Genomic DNA, 21,642 nt, shown 5'->3' on the forward strand with positions numbered 1-21,642 from the left:
AATATATAATATATAATATATAATATATAATATATAATATATAATATGTTAATTATTTCTTCTAACTTCAATTTTAAATTACCTTGTTAATAAAGCCCGATTTAATACCTTGAGTTAAATGTATACTAACCCGTAATATTTGTTTTACTCATGATTGTTCCAATATACAGATTTAGAAATGCACGTATTTCCTGTTCTCTCGCATAAGGTGCAAAGCTTGCAGAAATGCTCGATAATCGATTTCCAATCGGCCGCCTCTTTCGACGGAAAAACATTTGTGCACAGCGTCCAATTCTCCGTTGCTGATCAATTGTAACATACGTCTAACGGAAAGAGCTTTGATCAAGCAGACTTTCGAAACCGTGCCGATATTTTCCCTATCGTAGTCCTGTAATTAAAGAATAATATTAAAAGAGTTGTACATAAATTAGTACACACAATTATTATTTATTAGTGATTCTGTACTACTCGAAATAACTATGTTACTTCAATAACAATTATAGTTATTTATTAAACGTGTATTATTAATAATGTAGTACTAAATACAAAAGGTGGTTCAAGTAAATTTAACAAAATATGACTTCGTTAACAGAATTTAGAATTTTATTTAGAGAAAAATCTCAAAGAAAAATACGAAATTGTTCAGAACACGCGCTTTAAATTAATACAAAACATCGATTTAAACAAATAGAATATTTACATATTATCTTAAAAATCAAGGAGAGAATATTATTTCTAAGTCGACAAGTTTGAAATGCTGAACTAAACGAATTTACGTAAAATATAATTGTTATCGAAACTTTGCAAGTAAATTTTTAAAAGATAGAATATAGAGTTGATAACTAATTTGTGTAATAACACTGATAAATACCAGAAATGTCATCAAATCTCAATATGTTACTTCGTACTCAACAATTTTTATTTTGTTTATTTTTAATTAATAGGGGACACCTAAAGCGGAAATTAATTGGCTTCGGTGATTCTAACTTCAGTCTTGGTTAAATATAATTTGTGTAAAAACACTAATAAATAGCAGAAATGTCATCAAATCTCAATATGTTACTTCGTACTCAACAATTTTTATTTCGTTTATTTTTAATTAATAGGGGACACCTAAAGCGGAAGTTAATTGGCTTCGGTGATTTTAACTTCAGTTTTGGTAAATAAAACAAATTACTAACAAAAGTGTGGTCGAGTGCACGCCTGTACACACGCTAAACGCCCTACAAGCGCGTAAACTCACTTTATTTGAGAATAACTTGTTTTAAACAAGTAAACAACAGCTCGCATGAAAACAATTATATCTTGTACATCCCACGCTGCTTAACATTTCTTTCACCTCTACTACTCAAATTATACACCAAAATCCAATGTTCGAATGTGATATTCTCTAATTATTTTGCATGATATATTTTGATTTTGAATGTATTTGCTAACCTTGAACAACTCTTCGAGGTTCGGCTGCTGAACTCTAGACAGCTTGTCCATTGCCGCCGTAACCATATGCCTCTCATCGAAATCTAAGAACGTTTTCGGAGAAGCTTCCGACGGCACATGTTGCACAGGCACTAAAAGTGGAGCTCGTTCTAAGCTTCCTGTGGCAACAGCCTCCTCGACCGCGTCACCGAATTTCACGTAATCCACGTAGTTTGCTCTTTAAAATTCAAAATTAAATCGCAAAGCTGAAATATTTACGTATTGAATTTTCTTACTAAATACATAATTACCGACACACGTTATTGGACTTGACACTACAATTTATCGACCGAATCAATTACATTGTTTTATTGATTTTGGTTATCGATCGGTCACTAAAATTAGCAGGAGCGATAATACATACTGTTTTCAAACTTGTCACAACTATTTGAATAAATTTCTTATTGAGATTGAAGCTGCTCAGGTTTGAAGACAATATGGATATTGAATTTAAGAAAAAGCTAATTTTATTTGGCCAGTTGATAACCAAAATCAATGAAACAATTTATCGGTCGATAAACGGTGGCAGTATCACGACTAATAACGTCTGCCGGTAAGTAATGTGTTAAGAAAATTAATTTTCCGCTCTATTCTCCGACTAATATGAACGTAACTCTACATAAGAAAATTGTTGTTCAATCTATATGATCCAGATAGCGCGTCAAAAAATCAAATTTGTAAAGAAGAAAAGTGTTTAGGAGATATCAGAACATGGAGATACGATCATTTTTTCTTAAAGTACAGATAATTAGAAATGGACCAATTTGTAATGAATCGTTTTGGTTACGCAGTGTATAAAACTAAACATATTTTGGAGTCAAATATAAAAAAAAAAAAGTAAAAGCTCCTTTATTTCTAATAAAGTAAGTTATTTAAATAAATGTCCCATTTTTTTCTAGAATATTCTAAAGAAGGTTAATTAAAAAAGATCGAAATTCAAATAATATTTTGTACCTTAGGGGCGCTTGGAAAACATTCATAATCGTTCCCATTTCTGTGCAAGTCAGATTGCAACGCAGTTGATCGAGTCCTCGCATAAATTCTGATCTTTTTATAACGAGTTGCTTATGAGTATCGTATTGGCGCATAAATTCGGTAACCTGTATATGGAAAATATAAATGGAGCAATCTTATTAACTTACAAAAAGGTGATAAATATAAAAGATATTTTACACCAGATGAAATATAATACAAAGTATAACCTTTGAAACATTCCAGACTATTTTCTAGGATATTATTATAGATAGAAAAACAGAACTTTTTTCTATGATAAATAAAGGGTCTATTTACAATTGCAAAAACGCCTCTTGAGAAAATTGTCTGTGATGTTTCAGAGAGGACGTCTTTGATAGAAATCTGTTAAATCTAGATATTAATAGAATACTTTACCTTCGTTCTTTCGCGCACGACTTTCGCTTTGATTTTAGCTAAAATTAAGACAATATTTGTTTCATCGGAATCGGGTTCCGGTGGCGGTTTCTCAGCATTAATTTTCCTTTTCTCTTCCAGCATAGAGTCATACAGAGGTTTCTCAACCGGATGCGATTCTAATTCTTTTAAAAACCAAATGTAATTAAAACCTAAATCATCGTTGTATCTCTGCTCCAATGCGAATTCCTCTTCGGGAGAAATCAATACCGTCACGGTCGTTAAGATTTGTCGCAATTGTGATCGTGTAACATGTCCATTGTTATGTCTAAAAATTAATTGAAGAGATGTAGAATATGTAAAATCGTATTTGTTAAGAATGTTTCAAACATTGATTATGTTATTAGATGAATCGACCGATCGTAATCCTTGAAAAACTGCTTCATCAAAATCCTCCTTTCCTTGACACGGTTTCGAACTTTTTGTAACGCTTCTTCGCAAAGATCTCTCATGCTTTTCTTCTCGCATTGCCAGTCACTCGTTCCCCTTCGACTCAACTCTGCTATTTTTTTTGGCGGACATTCGATTCTCAAATTCGGCAATTTTTCGAGTTCCTTGACAGTAAACACTAAAAATGGAATACAAGTCATTCATAGAACCACGCAAGTTCCACGAAAGCGATCAATTATATTGAAAAAAAAAATATACATGTCGAATTGCGTAACCTCCTCCTTTTCGAAGTCGGTTAAAAAATATCGAAGACAGATTTAATGGACGCTCAAGAAATCTTCGATGCGACAAAAACTACCTTGATCGATATCATCTTGAAATGTACGCCAACAGACACGATCTGGATCGTTTGGGTCTTTGTAAAGAGTAACAAGTGCGTCGATTTCCGGTTCTGCTAGGTACAAACGTCCTAGAGTAGAAATCTGAAGACCATCTAAGCCTCTTTTAAATTGAGAAATCGTCACTTTTCCGACATTCAAATGATCGAATCTCTATTATTAATAGCATCGATTAATTTCTGATTGAATACTTTATATGCATTTCATATTTATACAGGGTGTCCCAGAATTAGTGAACTGGAAATTGGGGGGAGCTGAGACGATTCTGAACGACAATTCCCTTTGCGAAAATGTCGGATGGTGATTTATTTTTAAATGTGATTGGTCGATAGTTTTTCATTAATAATTCAAAAACGAAGCACCATCCAACCTTTTTGCAAAGGAAATTCTGCTTCAGAATCGTCTCAACTACCCCCCATTTTCGGTTCTAATTCTTTCCGTTACATCAAAATTGCAAACAAAATATAAAGAAATCTATTCCATTATTGAAACCCATTTTATCCCGTCACAAATTCTTCTTGCAGAAAGTAATAAAACAGAACTGTCTAATTAATTAAAACCACGTCTGTGTGATACAATAAGGCCCATTATAACATATAAAGAAATCTGTTCCATTATTGAAACCCATTTTATCCCGTCACAAATTCTTCTTGCAGAAAAGTAATAAAACAGAACTGTCTAATTAATTAAAACCACACGTCTGTGTGATACAATAAGGGCCATTATAAAATGCACCTTGTAATATTCAGAAATACGTATCCGAGTCTCGAGAATGTGTCTTTGAATGCGTTGAATGATTTCCTTCAAAGGCATTAAATCTTTAGACTCTTCCATCACTGGATGAAATACAGCTTGCTTTCCAAATACTTTGCTAGGCTGGATTTTACCCACTTCCGGTCGAGGGTATTTTGGTAGTTCCGCCGTAATTATTCGACCCGGGAACTGATCGAGTAATTCCTTCGAAAAGAATTAAAAATATTATCAGACTTTAATTAAAATCACGTATCGTACGAAAATAATCAATGACGATCATAATCAGCGTGGGACATTACTCCATCGAGAGATAGCATCCCGTGTTTGTCCAAGTAAGATTGTACTTCGTCGATCGCCTGTAAAAACGCCACATAGTTTATCGTGTAGGCGCCTTTCGCGAATCTTTTTACGAGCAAGCAGAACTCATCGGAGGCGAGGACGACGCCTATGAATTTCAAGATTCGTCCAAAATGCGAGAAAGTCACTGTACCGGCATTTTTCGCAATCTACGAATAACAATAACGAAGCATGAATCGCGACGACAATTAATAATAAATCGTACAAAACACAAACATTTCGTAATCGGATCGTCTCGATATTACTATTTGAAGCATATGACGATTTAAATGCAACCTCAGACGCACCAGCTCGTAATCTTGAAAGTAAGGCCTTAACACGAGCCTCCTTTTGTTGACAAGTATAGCTATTTGAGTAACGATAAGGCATAACTTTCGATATTCGGTTGGACTCAGCCGATTTACGTGTTCCGGATCTTCCCATTCCAAGCCGGTTACGGACGGTTTATTCTTATCAAATTCGGGGACTGTGGAGAAAGCGGTAAAGTCTTTGTATTGTAAGGCCATTTTACTGCACCTTATATATAACTTCTCTAGTTTAAAGCCGAGTACAATGGCCAAGGGACGAATGTTATTTGGGAGAGGATGTAACAGTTGACTTAACGGTACCGAGTCAGGTATACCGGTCAACGACGAATTCCTCTCTTTTTGGGCACGCCAGTGGCTTCAAAATTTTCTACGTAGCGTTTCTCATGATTTATTCCTAACAGTATTTATACGTTTTCTTTTCGACTAACGAGTAATACTCGTATTATGTACATACAAAAAAAAAGGGTAAATGTTCACAATTTTTAATATATTTATCAAAATTTTCTATAATCCATGTTCTTCAAGTTAGAGATTTCGCAATATTATACATTTGTTTGAGAAATGCACGAACAAAATTATATATAAATTCATACGAAATATATACATATGTATATATAATTATTAGACTGCGAATTTTATGCATTTACGACGTTGTATGTTGAATATATTCTACAATTATTATAATAACATTGCTTTTTAATTTTGTATAAGTACACACACCGTTTGATTATGTTTAGCGCGTGTTTATTGTATTAGTCATACAGGGTGTCCCAAAAGTCGGGGAGGAGCCGGAAATGGTGGGGCAGCTGAGACGATTCTGAACAACAATTTCCTTTGCAGAAATGTCGGATGGGGCTTCGTTAAAGAGATATTAAGCGAAAACCTCGACCAATCAGAGCGCGCGTAGACCGTTCGAGCGGCCGCGGTAGCGAAGGCTACGCGCTAGGCGGCAGCGTCAATGTCCTTCGATGCACGTCAAGTCACTTGTTCGCGTCCAAGCGCGGCCGTCAGCGCGTAGCCTTCGCTACCGCGGCCGCTTGAACAGTCTACGCGCGCTCTGATTGGTCGAGGTTTTCGCTTAATATCTCCTTAACGAAGCCCTATCCGACATTTTTGCAAAGGAAATTGTTGTTCAGAATCGTCTCAGCTACCACCCATTTCCGGCTCCTCCCCGACTTTTGGGACACCCTGTATAATAAATGCATGAAATCCACAGTCCAATAATATACCCACGAATATCATTTATAGTTACCATCGATATTGCTAGAATATTAAATTTCAAATACGTATATATGTATATTTTGTCGATGTTATAGTTAAGACTTTAATAAAGAAGTATTCATACCACTATCGTGAATAATTGTACAAAACTGCGTATAAAAGATCCTGCCATCTTGAACACGAAAATAATCAGCCAAATCGCAAATTTCTTTGTCAGATAAACCAATTGTATCTTTCAATGGGCCAGCCAACACGGAAACAAACTTCGATTCTGTAGATTAACAACTACATTACGATATAATACGTGTTGAAATTTGTAATGATTATCCTATTAATGTAAAGTAAAATGATCGAATAGAAAGCACTGAATACAAAATAATAATTAGTATTGTAATAAAATCTGTGAAAAATGGAAAAAACACGAAGGATCAAAGTACACGTCTATATTAGACTTTAACACAGTTATATCGATTTAAACTTATCAGAAGTACAAAATCGAACGAGACTTATTTTAGAGGCGGGTATTAAAATAATAAGTAATTTTGTTCGAAACGACAGTGTGTTTATATTAGGTTGTCCCGAAAGTTTCTTTCGGGAGATCCACTCAATTATTTGATGTGGTCGTGTTTATATAAATAGACAATCTAATTTCATATATATTCATGTTGTAAGTGTAATGGAGCAACATGAATCGTGCACAATTCAGTAATGTAACATAAAACATAAAATATTGTGCATCTATTACTTATTAATAAAGCGAAAGAAACTTTTGGGACAACCTAATAAATAATTCATATAGCTGTACCTGAAATTAAACAATTATTATCGGGATCTAGAGGTCTGTAATATTTCCATAAGTTAAACCCTACGCGAAATATAGCTGCACGTATTTTGTTGCAAGTACGCCAAACATCCTGTAGCCTCAAAATCTATGGGCAGAGCACACGTTGGTTATCAAAGGGCAACCGGAATACATACGTTTCCCCTCGACATCCTATTTTAGAAAACGGGATGGGGAGGATAACTCTACCTTCTGTTCCTCAGGCATTTCTGTGATACGATATATCTATCCGAAATATTTTACTCGATAAATTTTATTCTACGAATACCTATAAATTTATCAAATACGCGGAGACTTCTCCATTAACAAACAAAGAACAAACGTAAATTTTGACTCAAACGTCAATTCATTTTTGTAAATTTCGATGTGTTGGAAAAAGATTTTTCAACAATAGGAATATTTTTGTAAATTTCTGTGTTGGAAAAAGATTTTTCAACAAATAGAAATATTTCTTGCAAATATTGGATTAATAAAAAGTTTAAAATAATAGTAGTATAATAGACTACATTTTTATTTCATCAAAATATTCCTTTTTTAGGATATTACTACATTATAATAATAAATTTAATTATATATGCGTATAACGTGAAGCTCAATACCTATCGCTATTAGTGAATATATTGGTTAAACATGAGTTTGTAATGAAAACAATAATTATCTAGAAAGAACATTTAATAAGTAGATACATATATAAAAGTTAGACTGTTTCGAATAAAAGGGGGGCCAGCAGTAATTAATGACACGCTTTAATTTGTCATTGATGCATAATACATTACAACGTATTCTGGACGTTTTTAAACTACAAAATTCGTACTATCGTCATATGAAATAGCGACAGAACGATACGGTTGTAAAGTGTTTTATTTAAAATGAAAATATGGAATAATCAGTAAGTAAATCCTGACAATGTTCCACAAATAAACATGAAGCGTCTGAAATGTGGCGCCATCTGTGTCGACGCTAGCGCCAGCTGCTAGCGTCTACTAGGCGTCTACGATGAGAACGCTGAATCAACGATAAACGTTTCCCGCTTTATTGAGGAAGGACGCGAAAATTGAATTGTTCGTTTCTTACTAATATAATCGAATAAAAAATAGTAATAGTACGAAAAAAATTAAAATTTGGTTGTGCAAGAAAATACATATAAATGAACTAAAATAAGTATGCGATATTTTATTGATTTCTTAGAAATTACACGCGTAGCATTCTGGGAATTGACGCTACTGAATGGAGCCGGTTCTTCAACGAATTCCTATTGGCTGACGTGTACTCCTCAGCATTTGTCGCCAATCTCATTGGCTCTTCGTTTTCGCTTCGCTCCCCACGCCGAAGCTAAAATTTTCGTGTGCATGCCATTATATCCACTGTTCCCCCTCAACATCGTGGAATGCCCGGCAGACATCGATTGGTGAGATAGGGACGTACCAATGCGTTGAAACTTTGGAACTTCGCCTATTGCGTACACATAAAATATTCTGTGTGGTTTCAGGTCTAAAATTATAGTTACTCCGCAGTAAGAAACTGCACAAATGTAGGCTCCCAATCAAAATAAATATAACAATAATTAGACAGATGTTTGGGATAATATCGATAAAATTAATCAATCGACGAAATTGTGCAGCTAAAAATTCGACTTTTTTTTTAAATTTTATTTTATATTGTATTTATTCGGCAAATTAGATAGTAGAGAGTAATAATATAAGAAATGATTTGAGAATAGTATGGTTTTATGTGTAACGCATAAAGTATACTGTAAATATAAATATTTGTTGACAATGTAAATTGTTGTCACAGGAGCCGTCATTAGATTTTAAAGATACGTTACTGAGTGGTGAAATCTGATTGGCTCGGCGACATTAGGGGGAGGTAAAGAGATTCCGTGATGCTTTGCGCGGAATCTACTGAGTCAAACTGAGCGCAAGTCGTACCTCTCCCTTCTCCATTCGGCGGCCGAACAGTACGGACGTGAGAGTGTTGTTAGCTCGTGCAGTGTATTTTAATATTCCTAAAAGCACGATTTCTAATTGTGTTTTGTGTTTTCTTTAATAAAAACAAAAAAGTATAATAAATAATGGCCGATCAGGAGAACAAGGACTTCAGCGAAGATATCGCCGATCAAAACTTCGAGCAGAACGGCGAAGCTGAGAACGGCGGCGGGGACGCCGCAGAAAATGGCCAAGAATCGCAGGAGGACAGGTAACCTTTTCCATCTTAAATCTAAATTCTCTACTTAAATCAACCGTTATTTTACGAAAATATCGATTTTCGATTTGATTGATAATTGAAACGCGCGTGAATTCACAATAAGAGCTTACGTACGAGAAATGCTTTGTGCGATATGATTATCGTGAATGACAAAATGGCGGATGTGCGAGGTTCCCAAAATTGTAATCCATCTCCATCGATGATAAAACAAGTATTTCGAGTATTACAATTAACTTATTTTCAACTGCTGCAGTATGGAAAATCCCTAGATATTAATATTTTTTAGAGCAAACTATGAACGATAGTAAAAAGAAGTGAGTCGATCAAGCAAGTAGGAATGCCGGCCGCAAGTTGAGAAAGGGCGCGCCCACGCATTGGTGTAAAAGCAGTAAAAATGAAACGATGAATTTTGACGACTAAAGATATTCTGTATAAATGGTTCGACGCGGTACTTTGCTTGGGCTCGTATTTCATCTTTTGTTACGATTTTACATCGTATCACGTCCTCGAATTTTTCCACGCACAAATTCACGCGTACATGCGATAAATCAGAATATTTATTAAATAATATTTTACGTAAATATAATGAATATATAGATTATTCAGGGAGGGTAATGCGCAATGTTTATTATTTTGTAACGCCGTGATATTTACTAGAAGTATTCATAGATTGTAAGAATTCTTGGTGGCTGGTGGCACAGCACCTTGCCTTTCCCCTTTTTCAGCGTAACGAGATCGCAAGCTGGACGATTTGCCCACCGACGAGTTTAGTCTGATGTCGATGTTGATGTACGGAACACGGTCTATGTAAATATTTTGTAATATCGCACTGCATTCGTTTTTATTCTCTTTTCATTATCACAGCATTTTGGGTTCTATACCAAAGGAATTTGACTTCTTTCCTCGTATCCCTACAGATTTGGATTGTCACAAACTCTTGCATAGTTTGGGGTATGTTTTTGCAAATATATGGGTAAGCTATTTTTAGATTGTAACTAGTAGAATTATTTAAAACGATATTGGGAAAGAAGATGTAATGTTCAAATTTCATGAAAACGCATTATATATCTTTTATTTATATTTGTGCTGTTGTGAAAAAAAAGTATTATGATAAATACTAAATGTGAAAATTATTGTGGTTATTTTGTATAAGCTGCAATGAGAATTTGGAGGTATGCTTCTTCTTACCCATTATGGAATAATTAATGTGCGCGATAAGGGACGTGATTTCTATGCATAAAGTAACAAAAGCAAATAACAAACGGCTGGCATTCTACTATTCAGAATGAGAACTTAATATACGAGACAAATAAAAATAAATGTTGCATGTTGTTTTTTTGCAAAATTAAGATAAGATACTTGTATACATATAAGAATAAGTATTAATTATAACTTTATATGTGCTGTTGTTGCGAGGTATAAGTTTATCTGTTTAAAATTTTGTGTAAACTCCTTATTTCTGCTCTCCTACCTAGTTAATTCTATTCTAGTTTTGTAATTCATAAAAAGAAGTTGTGATTTCATCAATGATAAAATTTGTACACGTTGCGCAAATAATAATTGTAATATTTTTATAGAGCGTAAACTTTGAAATGCATTTTTGGCCAGCCGAGTCTTCCTCATTGATACATTGCAGCAGAATTCTGGTTAGTCAATTGTTTACGATTGACAATATGTACGCTTACCTGGGATCTGTGAACTGAAACGTGAAGCCTTATGATTGTCTTCCGAGTCTGACTTATTGCGAGAAGTCTACGTCAAGTTCAAGTCCGTCATGTTTCGTCACAACACAAGCACTGGAAATCGAGTCAATTACGTCAGATCAATAAGTCTCGCACAGACACACACTTGCCTGCTGGGTCACGCGTAGAGTAATTTCTGATCCGATGTCAAAGCTGTTTGGGCGTGATCAAAGCACAGAGTCACTAGGGCCAATGCGAAAAACTCCAATAGGTCGGAATGCCATTAACCCAGTTTATGTGGCTTGGTCTGCAGGTGGCAAACGACCCAGTGCGATTATGGCGGGCGGCTCGCAACCGGCTAACCGTGACCCGACCAACAACTGATTACCGGCGAGTGACTGGTGCCTACGGTATTTATCACCAGCCCTAGATGATATATGAAAAGATCAATCTAAGTAAAGACAACTATCATCATACTGCCAGAAAAGTGAAAAATATTGCAGCTCGTTGTATTTGTATATGAAAAGGCTGAAAAGTATATCAGGACTTGAAACATAATAATATTTTGCTGATGACTAAACAAAGAGAGAGAGAAAGAGAAATACATATAACATATATATACGTATATATACATAAATATAAATAAACGTCCAATATTGTGTGCATATAGATATTAAAAAGTATCAAGAAGTGACCATCATTAACTTGTAATGTGGAAACAATTTTTTTAGCTTTTTAATAGAGTTGCAGTCTATCTACCATATGCCAATTCTTTGGGCCAATCAGCAGTCAGAGTTCAACTTGGAAAAGTTAAATCTTATTTCCTTTAGGAGCAGCTGTATGTCAACTGGAGTTGTAACTATTGTTCGGGTTCACATGAACGTCATGAAAAGTACTTTGCTCTCTCATTGCATTAATTTTTACATATACGTTTTGCAAGTTTTTTCTTTTAATTTTTGTTGACAAGCACATTTATCTGAAGTTCAAATCAAGGTCTATGTGGTGTGCAAAGCAGTCTTCTCATGGTTGTGTCTCATAATCCTAGGTTTCTTATTTAGGACGAACCACGTATCTTTTGTATGATAACCTTGTATCAGTGAGTTCATTTATTCTAGGAATGGTATTATCATGTTTCTCTTAATATCGTTACTACCAAATTAAGATAATTTTACTCTCGCAAAGATATTCTTCCAAATTTTAAAGTAGACATTAATGTAGGTCACTTAACTATAGAATACATTTGTACATGAGTATATAACTATATTTATATTCATAAGAAGTTTCTAATAAATTACATATTTCACCTATTAAATAAAATTCCTTACCAAAATGTCTTTAAAAATTTATCCAGTGCCCCTTTTCCAAATGATATACTACCGGTCTATTACATTTCTTGTATATTGATATTAAATTTTAATATTTTAACTCTATTCTAATTTTTCCAGGGGTCAAGTCAAACTCCTTTTTTCAAATATAAATGGAAATTATTTATAACAGACATTAAATTTTTGCTTCAACCTTAGTCCTTTTTAATAACATTAATTTCAAAGGTCATTGTAATAAAATTCATAACATTGCTTTGCAGGTCAAGCGGAGGTAACCAGGATTCGTTGAATGATAGGTACATTCAATTTTTATTATCTTTTAGTTTTGTTTTTTGAGTCCATGCATGTCAGTGAGTATTTAAAAAGAAAAATAAGTAAATTGTGTACTCGTCATATCGAAACTATAGCGTATAAATAATATTAAATTATAATTTTAAAGGACGAATGTTAACGTACGATAGATTTTACGAATGTATTACATAATTGTAAAACTCTCAAACATGTACCAATAACAAAAATCTTATCGTAACAAATAGAATATTGCATTTTAAAAAGATTGATTCTATAGTCCCTGCAATTTGGTTTCATTCAACAATTGTTTTATTTTTGCTTTTTACAGAAAATTGTTTGTTGGTGGCTTAAGCTGGGAAACCACAGATAGTGAGTATTTCTCCTTGTTTTTTTTTTAATTTTATTTTTATTTATAAACAATGATGCTTCTCTTAGGACACCTTCAGATGACTTTGTCATATGAGATTATTCACTTATATAAACTGAGTTTATTATTATAACGAAATCGAGTACAATAGAGATATCTAATTTTATTATTTTTAAATAAACCTATTAATTTTCAGAGGAATTACGCGATCACTTTGGCACGTACGGAGATATAGAGAGCATTAATGTGAAGACTGATCCTAATACGGGACGATCACGAGGGTTTGCATTCATTGTTTTTGCAAAAGCCGAATCCCTAGACAAGGTAACGTAGTACAGTTTAAATTAGAATTTAAATAAATTGAATACGTATTTATCGTATTAATATGATGATAATTCTTAAATGTCAGTTCTGCTACTGAGTTTTTTTGAAGACATTCCATTTGCTGAGTTTACTTTATAAAATAAATGATGAAGACGCAACTTTTCACAAAGTTACTAAACGTCATGTTTAATTCCAGATTATGGCTGCTGGTGACCATGTAATCAATAACAAAAAAGTTGATCCTAAAAAAGCGAAAGCTAGACACGGTAAAATTTTCGTTGGTGGCCTTTCAACCGAATTGTCTGATGATGATATTAAGAATTTCTTCTCGCAGTTTGGCACTGTAAGTTGTATTACCAAATAACTAAATAAATTTGTATCTCTTTCCTGTAGACGGTGGAGTGAAATCATATCTTTGTTTTAGATTGTCGAGGTAGAGATGCCATTCGATAAAACAAAGAACCAACGGAAAGGGTTCTGCTTCATTACCTTCGAATCTGAACAAGTAGTCAATGAATTACTGAAAACTCCTAAACAAACAATCAATGGTAAAGAGGTACGTTCAACAACAATTGGCGAAGAAAACAAATATTGTGAAAAATGATTGACATTGTATTTAAACGATTAAATATTCTACATAGGTCGACGTGAAAAAAGCAACACCGAAGCCAGACGGTATGGGAGGGATGCGCGGCGGTGCTGGAGGACGAGGTGGTCGCGGCGGAAGAGGTGGCAGAGGACGTGGATTTGGCGGTCAAGGTGGATGGGGTCAAGGTGGCTACGGAGGCGGTTACGGTGGCGGTTACGGTCAAGGCTACGGCGGTGGATATGATGGCTACGGAGGAGGCTACGATTATTACGGCGGTGGGTACGGCGGCTATGGTGGTTACGACTACAGTGGATACGGTAATTTTATTGATTATTATTAAAGAACTTACACGCGCTTATCGCTGTGTAGGATCATTTCGAAGAATTTGGTTTTTTCCTTTTTCATAATAATCAATAGCAGAAGATTATCTGCTACTACCGTCCCAGTGTATTCGGCAGACGATATCATAACTCTAAAATTATTATAAGTTATATCTTTTATGTTCAGCCTGTCTAGTCTTCCTCTATATATTTCATTCATTTTTAATGCTGTAATTTAGGGAGTTATGCAGGACTTCGAAATTACGAGTGCCTTTGGTCAAATATTGGACATTTTGTCACATATATCTCCAAGTATCCTTGGTATCCATTGTATAAAATCGGTTTGAAACGTATTTTATTTAATCGGATAAAGTATCTGATATTAGACTTTGAGTTCATTTGCTCGCTTTGAATATTATTTAGTTATGACATTCGAATGATTAAGAAACCTGAACAAAAAAGTACAAATCGGTCTAATTTTTGAGGCAATTAATTTGATATTATACCACGGCAATTCTTTCTTTTACAGATACCACACAAAATAGAAATACGGTTCATAACAAAAAATGAATTACGATACAGAACTTTTTGGTTTGGAGAACGCGAATATTTTAAAATACAGTATCCGATTGGATAAAATTCATCCTATAACAAGTGTCAAGTATCTAAAGCATGTATATATGTGTGGCAAGAAACTCGAGTGAAAAATTTCTAAAATTATCTGACTCAAGGTTCCTGTTACCTGCGTCCCTAATGGTTTGCTTTGAGTAAAACTGGTCTTAACGTATAATTTTAACTCCTATTACATAAATCCAAATCGTCTGCCTCTATATAGTACTAATTACTTGGTACTACGTTGATGGAATGACTAAAATTGGTATTGTTTGTATGTATCATACAAAATGATAAAAGATGTGTGATATTAATTATAACTGACGCTGCAGGGTGAGCGCTGGTTTGCAGGCGGATCAGCGGTATTTCTCATTTTTCAAACTATCCATGTTTTCGATTAAATTCATTTCAAACCAATAACGCATTAGTCTCTATAATTGTAGTTCAGAATGTTTTGCAAATCTTAATATTTTCAAATTCAAGTTAAATATTATTGAATGTTGAAATTATTTCAACAAAGTAAACCAGCAGCTCAAATACGTAGAAACTACATTCGGATTATGTTTGCACCAATATGTACTAATTACACGATTTTTCTACTAGAATAGAATACTTTTGAAATCGTAATAAAGGTTGAACATAATCCGAAGAGTAAATCCCTACTTCCAGAGGGTTGGCTGTTTTTGAGCTGTGACCAACTACCTATTTATTATAGCAATTTGCTAAGTTATATTCTTTGATGCCTTATGAATATTTAACTTATATATACATATATATACACACATACATGCGAATGAATATAACATTAACAAGAAATTCAAAAAAGCAGAATATCATATAATATGTAACAGTGAATGTGTGAAGAAAATGAACTTCATTCAGTTTTCTTCGGGACTCAGATTATATTTACAAAGATACAAATTCTAACGCGACAAACTACTTAAACAACCTTCTCTTTTAACAAAGTAACATTTTTGAACGGTCTTCATCATTTATTAAATGCACGCTACAAATAGAGTTTCTCGACACATAAAAGTATTAATATTTCATACGTTCACTGATTGATGTCAGTGAATCCGTGGAATAAATTAATTCAGTTTCGGTTCTTACTGTAAATTCTGCAGACTCGCTGACTTCAAATGCACGCAGTCACTGTAACATAATTATATGTGAATTTATGATGTGTAGAAGACATTAAAGCAAAACTACACAGGACGATATGTCGTATGAAATGGTATATTGAACCTTCAATCCTTGCTTTCTGGTCCTGCCATCACTTATCCTGATTGCATGTTTTTACATATTACCAAATTTTTCGTAACCACCTCATTCATACAAATTTAACACACTCCTTTAACAATAATAAATTATCAACACTGCAATAATTGTGTTCAATCTGTTTTGTTTCGTTAATTGCTTTTCGTTGTGTTCAGCATGATTTTTACTTTATTCATAAGAGCAAACAAAGTCATTTAGAACGAATCAACCTAGAGCTACAAAATGTTTCAGACTATGGCATATTTACCATAAAATTATTTCATGGTACACGCACCGCGTAGAGATATCAGTGTTTTATTTTGAATAACGTAATAGTAAATTGCAATTGCTACATTTGTTCATACATTTACGTGTTTGACCCTGCACACAATTCCTTTCCCTGGGACTTTGGCGAATTATTATAATCATTACATTGAAGTTGTTCGCCATAACGATAAAATCTTAAGTGCATGCCATTTCTTGTAAACATTTCAATGAGTAATTTGTTCAAATAGCATATTCCGATGTCAAATTTAAAAAAAATGTATGCACAGCCTCTGCACTTATGTTATATGTTACATCATATTAAATGTGCAAACAATAAACCCTTTGGAAGACAAGATTATCTTGTCACATTTTTGTGAGATTAATTATATTGTGTACTATAAAGATTTAATATTACATTTTTATTGTATATTTTCAATAAGTGTTTACTTATAAAGTTTAAAGTTGACAAGATTTTTCTTTACGTAGACATAACTAACGCGAGTTTACGCACCTGCGATAATTGGTATTATCATAGTAATATTTTATCATAGAAATTAAAGTACAGTTACCGGTACTTGTTAATACTGACCCCACTGTCTCTTGTACCGTGTGTTCCATGAAACGCAGACGGCTATGGCTATGGCGGTGGTAGTTACGATGGTGGCTACAGTGGTGGGCGCGGTGGTGCACGCGGTAAAGGTACGCATTAGCGTTCCTTTTCTATTTTGTATTTTCCCGTCCGTCCCACTTTGTTAGCATATGTCCGATTTCTAAAGTCATTCATTTCATCAATTATTCTTTGTCAGCCATTACTTTATTTCCCGTCTTGTTTGCCTTTGTCCTCCGTCATCATTTCCCTTTATTTTCTCTAAGTATGTGTGTACATGTACGTGTGAGCATATGAAACTTATATTTTACTACTTTCATACTTACGATACTGTTAAGGATAATATGGATTTTTAACACGTTAATTGATGCGCATTACTGAGTGCATAGAAATATTTATTTTTATTTTATTGTTACGCAGACGTTAACATCTGTTTCGCCTGTTTTTCTAGATGGTGTCCTGCACATTTTGTACATCAATACTTATTTCTTCATTTTCTTTAACCAAATGATACATAAAAATTCTATTTGTAGCATGCATATTACACATTTAAAAACAATACATATAAGAAAAGTATGCTTTTTCGCACAGTTCATTAGTATTATACTTTTTTCTTACTCAGATTACAAATTTTTATAATTAATAAGCTACTTACCGACACTTTAAAGTGGAAGTTTTACATATTCTTAATGATAAGTAATACTTCAACTTTAATAAGCAATTAAGTACAAGTTCGTAATTTTAACAAGTAAATTACGAATGATTAAAAATCATATTTATCTTTATTTATAATTCGTTTTACAGAAGTTAGTATAAATACATGCTGCAATTCTACAATTGAAAATTAGGACACTATTCAGGATACATATTTTTGTTTCGAGTGAAATACAAAATTATTCGAGAAACGTTTCATAATATACAAGAAAATACGATACAATTATAATGTTTGGTTAAAGAAAAATTTTCATTTCCTTAATTTTTATCATTTTTATGTGTAATAATTGTTACTCTATTAATGTTCATTGTTCTGTTTATTATAGCTATTTTCATCATAATTATGGAAAATGTCGTAAAACTAATGTTTGTTTTGTTGGTGTCTCTAATTAATTATTAATAATTTGCAAGAATGAATTAAAATATCATTATTTCTTTTGCATGGTAAGTTTGTCAGTTTTTCATCTGTGCACAGTGGTACGCATTATTTGATAGGTAATCAAATATGACAATTTTTCACTAAAATTAAATTATATTTCATATAAACACTGCTAAATCCATCTCATCTTTGTTTCACTTACACATCCTTAACCTTAAACATTTCTGGTTATTTTGTAGAAATAATTAAAATTATTCTTATTAGTAGTATATAAAAATCATGCTGATACTACAGCGTGTAAAAAAAAATATTAGTCTAAGATTAAAATAAAGACTTATTTAAGGTTATTCTAGATTGTTTAAGTAATTCGAAAGGTTTCTTAAACATGTATTCGATACAACAATCTCTTAGTATTCCAGCATATCAAGATTCCAGAAATGTATAAGGAGAAAAGGAGAGTATGAATCAGAACGCAGCCTGCAGCTTACTACCTTAGCCTGTAGCCTCTATGTAGATTCTTCGTAGTTTTATATCCATTACGTTAGTCTGTATTTTCATATTATTTCATACTTTATTCTGTTATTGATAGAAGTGTGCGTGCGTTAATTTCCATAAATCGACCTTTTTATGGTCTTTTCTAATTTTCAATAAATACGGTGGGAAGGAGAGGGGGATAACGAAGTTGCTGGACTAACGTACGTCATGGGTATTGTTTCAGGAGGCTCAGGCTACGGCGGAAAGCAGAGGGGAGGTGGTCGTCAGAACCAAAGGCACCAACCCTATTAATGGAAATCATTCATTGCGACCGCAATGCAATTCGCATTGTAACCGCTGGTGAGTCATCATAACTTTCCTGACATCTATAACTTCAATATCAACAACCTTTTTCTTCCTTTTCCAATATCATTTACATTGAACATACGTTATTGTTTTATGTGTCTACATATATAATTTACACATGTAGAACATACAATGCAGTTAATACATACTAAAATATTTTAATTATTTATTTTCTTTACAGGTTTCCTGACCTACAACAAATCTCATAACTCGTTAAATCATCATTCCATTAAACCACGCCTCTTTCAACAAGAATTTCAACAACGCAGATTACTGCCGCAAAATAATAAAATGAATCATCAGGAGTCACGACAAAAACTGTAATCGCTTTTCACATTTTGCGTTTAGCAATACATTTGTATTACCGAAAACAACAAAAGCAAAACATATATACATATATATATTATATATGTATATATATATACATATAGGTACACGATGCTTTCTTCCATCTCTCGTTAACCCTTTTTGTACAGTATGAAAAATACTTCATATGTCTCATTGGTCTCGCATTTCATCTTATTTATCATTAATTTTTTTTACTAATCGTACGTTACGCCATTCAGCGTAAGGCACTGTCGTATCGTAGTGCGTTTGTAAACACATTGACGTTGTACGTAAACACTATTAATGCAGTACAATGGTAGTAATTACAAACGTATGGATGACTAAATCGACGTTACATGCCTTATGATGAACTATTGTAACGTAATAACATATTTGTGCAAATAGGAAAGCAAAAGATGATGGAAAATAATTTAAATACAGATATTAGGAAGAATCAAGTTTTCTTATTCACCGCTTGGGACTGTTGAAGAACAACTTCGTCCCTATTTTTAACAATAAGATTATTTTTATTTGTCTATAAAACTAAACTTAATAAGATGAAACCCACTATAGAAGAGTAAGCAGGCAATGTACTTTTTACACGGCTACGTTAAGACAAAAACGAGAAGTACCGAGTTGTTTATAATAATTGTGGGAGGTATGAAATGAAGTAAAAAGATTATTGCTTCCTTATTGGTAAGAAAAATAGGATAAAATAAATTCATGTTGTGTACATAATATATCTCGCGTATGTTTGTATTTGTGTTAACCGATCCTAATAATTTAATTTTTTTTTAAAATGATATATACACAATACTTCTTTAAAATATAGCGATGAACGTCGATATACTAGATTTAAATAAGACTGACACGGAGGTTTAGTGAATTTGTATTGCAAACAATATTTTGCTGATTCTACTACAGTACGTGCATCGAGCTAGGTATTTCAGTTTTTACTCTACACTCAAGGATAACACATGTACATTATATTTATATATCGACAATTTCATTCTAGGAAAAGAACATCGTAATAAGGTTTTTAAAGTAAAAGGAAATATTGTATTTTTCTCAAATTCAACACTGTTCCATGTCACAAAAGTATTACATTAAAAAAATTAGAGAAGAAAGTGTTGCTTTTAATTTCACAATGGAAATATTAGTAATATATCAAATTTTGGTATTTAAACATAAAAAAACTATTTTAGAAAATTAGATAAATTATACTTATATAATTCCAATTTTCATAAATTAAAAAATTTTAAATCTTTATCCTTTTTAATCAACAATTTTTTACAGTTTAGTATACAGTATTGCAGAACTTTATAGTGCAATAATTGTACATTACGTTACTAATTAAACAAAATCAATTTTCGTATTTAGTGATTTGTGCCAAGAGAAAAATATAAAACGAGTTTTGCATGTGATATATTCAATTCTATCCCTTTAAAGAAACAAAAATAATTATACATCCTAGACACAGCTTATGTTTCGATATAATCTAATACTTCAACATTTTAACAATATATTTTTAAATATATTAGAAAATTTGCGGATAGGTTAAATATAGACTAAAATTGTATAAATTGTAATAGAAAATACGAAATCATCAAATTATAAAACTTCATTCGTAAAAAAAACAACGTTGGAGCTCAATTTGTATTATATATAAAGGTTTGTGTTTCACATTCTTAAAAATCATATTCCAAAACAATATTCTAATAATGAATGTTAACAACTTTTTAAATTTGTAATCTTTATTGCAAGTACGGAATATACTTGTGGATTTAAATTTAAGTATCATGAGAACAAAATCAGTGCATATAATAATTGCGCAAATTATGAACCTAATGTTTAAAATTTGTCATTTTTATTTCTTTACTATGTTATGCGTGTAAACCTAAAAAAATATCGAAATAAATGGAGAAATTAGACTTCTAATTGAACATAGATTGTCTTGCATTTTCTTTTCCATGCATATTTCGATTGACTTTTAATAATGAAGGAAATCTGGATTAAAATATTTTCTTTTATCATAGTTTAGTAACTACAATATTTTTTAACTTGTGATTATTAAACATGCTAGAAAACTGTTTGCCATTTTTTATTTAAACTGAAAAATGAAATCAATACTACACGTACATCTTTATCGTTGGGTAATTTTCTTTTATGTACTAACAAGAATGTTTTTTATAATTTCAATAGTTAAGTATCTACTTTCGAGTGTCTATAATTATATAACACTGTACTTGTTTTATCCACAAATTCCGTAAATGAAAGTATCACGAATATCTGCATCACTTCATAATAAAAACGATTAAACTGTGATAAATTTATTTATCGAGTTCTAAATCTCTCTTGTAGGTT

The 21,642-nt window shown here is 32.8% G+C and overlaps 2 protein-coding genes and 1 non-coding gene across 14 annotated transcripts in view; 2 read left to right on the top strand and 1 right to left on the bottom strand.

The window, feature by feature from the left end:
• Window positions 1-7,379, bottom strand: part of LOC128875266 (uncharacterized) — a 7,760-nt gene extending 381 nt beyond the window's left edge. Inside the window, exons 1-12 of the mRNA XM_054120696.1 lie at window positions 7,362-7,379; window positions 7,137-7,260; window positions 6,456-6,602; window positions 5,090-5,268; window positions 4,745-4,951; window positions 4,428-4,649; window positions 3,653-3,845; window positions 3,262-3,472; window positions 2,866-3,172; window positions 2,431-2,576; window positions 1,438-1,654; window positions 131-388 (exon numbers count right to left, since the gene is read on the bottom strand). Coding sequence (XP_053976671.1) covers window positions 173-388; window positions 1,438-1,654; window positions 2,431-2,576; window positions 2,866-3,172; window positions 3,262-3,472; window positions 3,653-3,845; window positions 4,428-4,649; window positions 4,745-4,951; window positions 5,090-5,268; window positions 6,456-6,602; window positions 7,137-7,260; window positions 7,362-7,379 — 2,187 coding nt within the window. The 3' untranslated portion in view covers window positions 131-172. The remainder of the gene's footprint in view (window positions 1-130; window positions 389-1,437; window positions 1,655-2,430; window positions 2,577-2,865; window positions 3,173-3,261; window positions 3,473-3,652; window positions 3,846-4,427; window positions 4,650-4,744; window positions 4,952-5,089; window positions 5,269-6,455; window positions 6,603-7,136; window positions 7,261-7,361) is intronic.
• A 1,718-nt stretch (window positions 7,380-9,097) lies between these two features.
• Window positions 9,098-21,221, top strand: LOC128875270 (RNA-binding protein squid). 12 transcript variants are annotated; one of them, XM_054120705.1, is made up of 10 exons: window positions 9,098-9,368; window positions 12,645-12,680; window positions 13,004-13,044; window positions 13,239-13,366; window positions 13,563-13,709; window positions 13,791-13,922; window positions 14,008-14,272; window positions 17,039-17,110; window positions 18,830-18,945; window positions 19,133-19,221. In XM_054120705.1, exons 1-9 carry the CDS (start codon window positions 9,244-9,246, stop codon window positions 18,895-18,897), a joined length of 1,014 nt encoding a protein of 337 aa, XP_053976680.1. In that variant the 5' UTR covers window positions 9,098-9,243; the 3' UTR covers window positions 18,898-18,945; window positions 19,133-19,221. The 12 variants fall into 12 exon arrangements, with proteins under 12 accessions (XP_053976680.1, XP_053976683.1, XP_053976675.1 ...); XM_054120708.1 differs by having other exon boundaries at window positions 14,008-14,230; XM_054120700.1 differs by lacking the exon at window positions 18,830-18,945 and having other exon boundaries at window positions 19,133-21,221.
• LOC128876046 (small nucleolar RNA snR61/Z1/Z11) lies at window positions 13,423-13,494 on the top strand. Its single transcript, XR_008456939.1, has one exon. It is a non-coding gene; the product is annotated as a small nucleolar RNA snR61/Z1/Z11 (small nucleolar RNA).
• Window positions 21,222-21,642: the final 421 nt, after the last annotated feature.

The sequence above is a fragment of the Hylaeus volcanicus genome, chromosome 4 (genome assembly GCF_026283585.1).
Source record: "Hylaeus volcanicus isolate JK05 chromosome 4, UHH_iyHylVolc1.0_haploid, whole genome shotgun sequence".
NCBI classification, from domain to species: Eukaryota; Metazoa; Arthropoda; class Insecta; order Hymenoptera; family Colletidae; genus Hylaeus; species Hylaeus volcanicus.